General features: G+C 37.6%; 1 protein-coding gene across 7 annotated transcripts in view; it reads right to left on the bottom strand.

Moving 5' to 3' along the window:
• ABCC9 (ATP binding cassette subfamily C member 9) overlaps positions 1 to 7228 on the bottom strand; it is a 154515-nt gene that overhangs the window by 43262 nt on the left and 104025 nt on the right. For all 7 annotated transcript variants that reach the window (XM_059402839.1, XM_059402837.1, XM_059402835.1 and 4 more), the window contains one exon: positions 5725 to 5821. In XM_059402839.1, the coding sequence (XP_059258822.1) occupies positions 5725 to 5821 (97 nt within the window). The remainder of the gene's footprint in view (positions 1 to 5724; positions 5822 to 7228) is intronic.

Raw genomic sequence — 7228 nt, 5'->3', positions numbered from 1 at the left:
TTTTTTTAGTCTTGCAGTTAATTTAATTCTTTTCTTTTTCATTTTTTGTTTTTTTTCTCGCCTTCTGGTAAAATTTTTTTTTACTTTTACCTTTTTCTTTTTTAACATTTTTTAACTAGTTTATCTAATACATATATTTTTTCTTTTTTATATTTTTCTTATTTGTTTTCTTTTTTAATTCTTTTCTTTTCCTTTTTTTTCTTTTTTCTTTTTCTTTTTCTCTTTCTTCCTTTTTGAACCTCTTTTTATCCCCTTTCTCCCCCCTCACCATTTGGGATCTCTTCTAATTTGGTTAAAGCATATTTTCCTGGGGTTGTTGCCACCCTTTTAGTATTTTACTTGCTCCTTCATATACTCTTATCTGGACAAAATGACAAGACGGAAAAATTCAACACACAAAAAAAGAACAAGAGGCAGTACCGAAGGCTAGGGACCTAATCAATACAGACATTGGTAATATGTCAGATCAAGAGTTCAGAATGACAATTCTCAAGGTTCTAGCCAGGCTCGAAAATGGCATGGAAGATATTAGAGAAACCCTCTCGAGAGATATAAAAGCCCTTTCTGGAGAAGTAAAAGAACTAAAATCTAACCAAGTTGAAATCAAAAAAGCTATTAATGAGGTGCAATCAAAAATGGAGGCTCACACTGCTAGGATAAATGAGGCAGAAGAAAGAATTAGTGATATAGAAGACCAAATGACAGAGAATAAAGAAGCTGAGCAAAAGAGGGACAAACAGCTACTGGACCACGAGGGGAGAATTCGAGAGATAAGTGACACCATAAGACGAAACAACATTAGAATAATTGGGATTCCAGAAGAAGAAGAAAGAGAGAGGGGAGCAGAAGGTATACTGGAGAGAATTATTGGGGAGAATTTCCTCAATATGGCAAAGGGAACGAGCATCAAAATTCAGGAGATTCAGAGAACGCCCCTCAAAATCAATAAGAATAGGCCCACACCCCGTCACCTAATAGTAAAATTTACAAGTCTCAGTGACAAAGAGAAAATCCTGAAAGCAGCCTGGGAAAAGAAGTCTGTAACATACAATGGTAAAAATATTAGATTGGCAACTGACTTATCCACAGAGACCTGGCAGGCCAGAAAGAGCTGGCATGATATTTTCAGAGCACTAAACGAGAAAAACATGCAGCCAAGAATACTATATCCAGCTAGGCTATCATTGAAAATAGAAGGAGAGATTAAAAGCTTCCAGGACAAACAACAACTGAAAGAATTTGCAAACACCAAACCAGCTCTACAGGAAATCTTGAAAGGGGTCCTCTAAGCAAAGAGAGAGCCTACAAGTGGTAGATCAGAAAGGAACAGAGACCGTATACAGTAACAGTCACCTTACAGGCAATACAATGGCACTAAATTCATATCTCTCAATAGTTACCCTGAATGTTAATGGGCTAAATGCCCCTGTCAAAAGACACAAGGTATCAGAATGGATAAAAAAACAAAACCCATCTATATGTTGCCTCCAAGAAACTCATTTTAAGCCCGAAGACACCTCCAGATTTAAAGTGAGGGGGTGGAAAAGAATTTACCATGCTAATGGACATCAGAAGAAAGCAGGAGTGGCAATCCTTATATCAGATCAATTAGATTTTAAGCCAAAGACTATAATAAGAGATGAGGAAGGACACTATATCATACTCAAAGGGTCTGTCCAACAAGAAGATTTAACAATTTTAAATATCTATGCCCCCAACGTGGAGCAGCCAACTATATAAACCAATTAATAACAAAATCAAAGAAAACACATCAACAATAATACAATAATAGTAGGGGACTTTAACACTCCCCTCACTGAAATGGACAGATCATCCAAGCAAATATTATCAAGGAAATAAAGGCCTTAAACGACACACTGGACCAGATGGACATCACAGATATATTCAGAACATTTCATCCCAAAGCAACAGAATACACATTCTTCTCTAGTGCACATGGAACATTCTCCAGAATAGATCACATCCTCGGTCCTAAATCAGGAGACTCAACCAGTATCAAAAGATTGGGATCATTCCCTGTATATTTTCAGACCACAATGCTCTAAAGCTAGAACTCAACCACAAAAGGAAGTTTGAAAATAACCCAAATACATGGAGACTAAACAGCATCCTTCTAAAGAATGAATGGGTCAACCGGGAAATTAAAGAAGAATTGAAAAAAATCATGGAAACAAATGATAATGAAAACACAACGGTTCAAAATCTGTGGGACACAACAAAGGCAGTCCTGAGAGGAAAATATATAGCGGTACAAGCCTTTCTCAAGAAACAAGAAAGGTCTCAGGTACACAACCTAACCCTACACCTAAAGGAGCTGGAGAAAGAACAAGAAAGAAAACCTAAGCGAGCAGGAGAAGAGAAATCATAAAGATCAGAGCAGAAATCAATGAAGTAGAAACCAAAAAAACAATAGAACAAATCAACGAAAGTAGGAGCTGATTCTTTGAAAGAATTGATAAAATTGATAAACCCCTGGCCCGACTTATCAAAAAGAAAAGAGAAAGGACCCAAATAAATAAAATCATGAATGAAAGAGGAGAGATCACAACTAACACCAAAGAAATACAAACTATCATAAGAACATACTATGAGCAACTCTACGCCAATAAATTTGACAATCTGGAAGAAATGGATGCATTCCTAGAAACATATAAACTACCACAACTGAACCAGGAAGAAATAGAAAGCCTGAACAGACCCATAACCAGTAAGGAGATTGAAACAGTCATTAAAAATCTCCAAACAAACAAAAGCCCAGGGCCAGACGGCTTCCCGGGGGAATTCTACCAAACATTTAAAGAAGAACTAATTCCTATTCTCCTGAAACTGTTCCAAAAAATAGAAATGGAAGGAAAACTTCCAAACTCATTTTATGAGGCCAGCATCACCTTGATCCCAAAACCAGACAAGGATCCCACCAAAAAAGAGAGCTATAGACCGATATCCTTGATGAACACAGATGCGAAAATACTCAACAAAATACTAGCCAATAGGATTCAACAGTACATTAAAAGGATTATTCACCACGACCAAGTGGGATTTATTCCAGGGCTGCAAGGTTGGTTCAACATCCGCAAATCAGTCAATGTGATACAACACATCAATAAAAGTAAGAACAAGAACCATATGATACTCTCAATAGATGCTGAAAAAGCATTTGACAAAGTACAGCATCCCTTCCTGATCAAAACTCTTCAAAGTGTAGGGATAGAGGGCACATACCTCAATATCATCAAAGCCATCTATGAAAAACCCACCGCAAATATCATTCTCAATGGAGAAAAACTGAAAGCTTTTCCGCTAAGGTCAGGAACACGGCAGGGATGTCCATTATCACCACTGCTATTCAACATAGTACTAGAGGTCCTAGCCTCAGCAATCAGACAACAAAAGGAAATTAAAGGCATCCAAATCGGCAAAGAAGAAGTCAAATTATCACTCTTCGCAGATGATATGATACTATATGTGGAAAACCCAAAAGACTCCAATCCAAAACTGCTAGAACTTATACAGGAATTCAGTAAAGTGTTAGGATATAAAATCAATGCACAGAAATCAGTTGCATTTCTCTACACCAACAGCAAGACAGAAGAAAGGGAAATTAAGGAGTCAATCCCATTTACAATTGCACCCAAAACCATAAGATACCTAGGGATAAACCTAACCAAAGAAGCACAGAATCTATACTCAGAAAACTATAAAGTACTCATGAAAGAAATTGAGGAAGACACAAAGAAATGGAAAAATGTTCCATGCTCCTGGATTGGAAGAATAAATATTGTGAAAATTTCTATGCTACCTAAAGCAATCTACACATTTAATGCAATTCCTATCAAAGTACCATCCATATTTTTCAAAGAAATGGAACAAATAATTCTAAAATTTATATGGAACCAGAAAAGACCTCAAATAGCCAAAGGGATATTGAAAAAGAAAGCCAAAGTTGGTGGCATCACAATTCCGGACTTCAAGCTCTATTACAAAGCTGTCATCATCAAGACAGCATGGTACTGGCACAAAAACAGACACATAGATCAATGGAACAGAATAGAAAGCCCAGAAATAGACCCGCAACTCTACAGTCAACTAATCTTCGACAAAGCAGGAAAGACTGTCCAATGGAAAAAAGACAGCCTCTTCAATAAATGGTGCTGTGAAAATTGGACAGCCACATGCAGAAAAATGAAATTGGACCATTTCCTTACACCACACACGAAAATAGACTCAAAATGGATGAAGGACCTCAATGTGCGAAAGGAATCCACCAAAATCCTTGAGGAGAACACAGGCAGCAACCTCTTCGACCTCAGCTGCAGCAACATCTTCCTAGGAACAACGCCAAAGGCAAGGGAAGCAAGGGCAAAAATGAACTATTGTGATTTCATCAAGATCAAAAGCTTTTGCACAGCAAAGGAAACAGTTAACAAAACCAAAAGACAACTGACAGAATGGGAGAAGATATTTGCAAACGACATATCAGATAAAGGACTAGTGTCCAGAATCTATAAAGAACTTAGCAAACTCAACACCCAAAGAACAAATAATCCAATCAAGAAATGGGCAGAGGACATGAACAGACATTTCTGCAAAGAAGACATCCAGTTGGCCAACAGACACATGAAAACGTGCTCCATATCACTCGGCATCAGGGAAATACAAATCAAAACCACAATGAGATATCACCTCACACCAGTCAGAATGGCTAAAATCAACAAGTCAGGAAATGACAGATGCTGGCGAGGATGCGGAGAAAGGGGAACCCTCCTACACTGTTGGTGGGAATGCAAGCTGGTGCAACCTCTCTGGAAAACAGCATGGAGGTTCCTCAAAATGTTGAAAATAGCACCAGACGTTCTTTAAAAATATTCTTAAATCTAAGGAATTGAAGTGCAAAATCCATTCATCCATTCTCTCAAAGAGTATTTACTGAAATACTGAATAGTTATCTGGTATAAAAAGGTAGCATGTCTTGGTGGTTTTTAGCTTGAAATTACAATTTTCTCTCTTTGTTAACTGGCTTGTAAATGCAGTCTTAAGCAAAAACTGTATAAGAAACATGAAGTATAGTGCATTTACCCTATGGAATTATATGAGATTTCTCTTACAAACTTCTTCGCAACACATGTCAAGGCAATGTAATTATTTCATCTTATTCCAATATATTCCAGGAAATCTTTTGTTCTTTACTATACCTTATTAGATCCAGAAAACTGAAACATAACAAATGGCTTTCGTGGAATTCTCTTCTTCTTCACTGCTGTACTGTTATGAAAATTCCATGAGGACTTACTGAATGATTCAAATATAAATATTTCAAAACAGTATTTTCTTCATATTTCCCATTTATTGCCTATTTCTGAAGGACTTACATTTTATTAATGACTTGGTCATTCTACTAGTCCTTTCCAATTAATAAAAACAAGGGTCTAGGCCTGATCACAAACCGGGCCTTGCCTCTCAGCCCTCTCTCACACAGCACAAATACACTAAGACACACTTAGAAACCTCTCATGATGCTGGTTGATGGATTATATATACTTTTCTTTTGCTCCTATTCTTTTCATTTTCAGTATTCATATTTGGCTTAGTTCTTTTCTACCTACGAAGTGGCTTTTTATTCTTCATGGGCACACTGTTTATCAGGTGCCAAGGTAAAGCAGTCACGTCCCACTTGAAGGTTTCAGATAGAAGAGAAAAGTCTACCTTCATCTTCATCCTCCATTTGGGCTTTGGCCTCTCTTGAGTACATGGCTCTTCGAAGGGTTTTCCTCTCTAGAGTTGTTTGGTCAGCTTCCATATCCTACAGTAAACACCACATTACCATTATTCAAGGAGCTCACAGCCACAGGAAGGTTTTGACTCACCCATCAGTGACCCATACGTACCAACTGTTAGTTATCTTTGCCAGTCTTGGGCTCTCTGCTCTCTATAGAGATCCACAACTCCTGTCGTAGGAGTAGTTGTGAGGCAACATCTGAGGTTTGTAAGGCTTCAGAGCTCAGAGGTGTTGGGCAGTAAGAAGCCAGGGTAGTAGCAACAACACAAGGGCGCCAACCCCAGGAGCAGGGACACCACTGCTACTTGTTTTATCTTTACATCACTTTCAGATAGTCCCTATAATTGTCTAACTAAAGATTTATTCATGATAATAAATAATTTCCTTCAAAAATGCATGCAGTTCTAGACTGGGCAAAGCACTATCACTCATCCCCTCTTCTAGTAAATTACTAAATCAGAGTGAGTTTCTTTAACATCTCACTAGGGTAGCTGCACAAAAGCAACAGACTTCAATAGGCAGTGAAAGAAGGTAAGTAATTTTGAAGCAATGAAAAATGAGGGTACTTAGGTGCCTAGCACCTTTAGGAGAAAGCCTAAGGAGGAGAAATATGCAGAAGGAGAAAGGAAACATCCCCCAAACAAACTATGTGAATTTTTCAGAGTTGCTTCAGATTTGTGTGCTCAAGACAGGGAGAAGAATTTAATTTCTCCATTCCTCTTCTTCCAACACCCAAGTCCCCTTGGCTTCAGAACTGGAGTGGTAGTATCAGTTTAATACACTGTGGGTTAAATCAGCTGCTGCAGGACAGTTTGGGAAACTAACCATAGCTTTGAGGGCTTTCTGCATATGCACACACACACACACACACACACACCCCTCACAGTTTGACTGTTATATCAATAAACAAATAAACCCATAGTGGTCAGTCTCTAAGTAGTGATCATGGTGGTTGTTGCTTTTGTTTTGGGCTTACACAACATGTGCGATTTTGGAGACTTGTTAGAAGGCTCTATTGTTTCCAGATTCTTGGTTTAAAAAAAATGAAAGCTATTGTGTTTCTTGAATAGCTTTTTTTTTTCAGAGACAATTTCATATCAGCTTTTAATTATGCCTAATGATATGAAAACTAGCTTGTACATGAGCTTAAACACAAATTAAAGCTGACTCGATCCTTTGCCGACAGAGTAATAAAATGAAATTATCCTGCACATTGGAAAACAACAGATTTGGTCCCTGTTCAATTCTTCCTGCTATGTGAGCAAAAGATGGAACATCTCAGATACTTAAAAGAAATCTTTACTCATCTTTCTTATAAGTAAACGCTCATATTAAGCTCATTACAGGTTAAATATTTTAAAATATGTTGATATTTGACTTAAGTGAATTCACTTCATTTATTTAATAAGCATTTCTTGAGCGCCTGTTATA

Source organism: Mustela nigripes, chromosome 6 (genome assembly GCF_022355385.1).
Source record: "Mustela nigripes isolate SB6536 chromosome 6, MUSNIG.SB6536, whole genome shotgun sequence".
NCBI classification, from domain to species: Eukaryota; Metazoa; Chordata; class Mammalia; order Carnivora; family Mustelidae; genus Mustela; species Mustela nigripes.
This window is presented reverse-complemented; position numbering and strand designations above follow the sequence as displayed.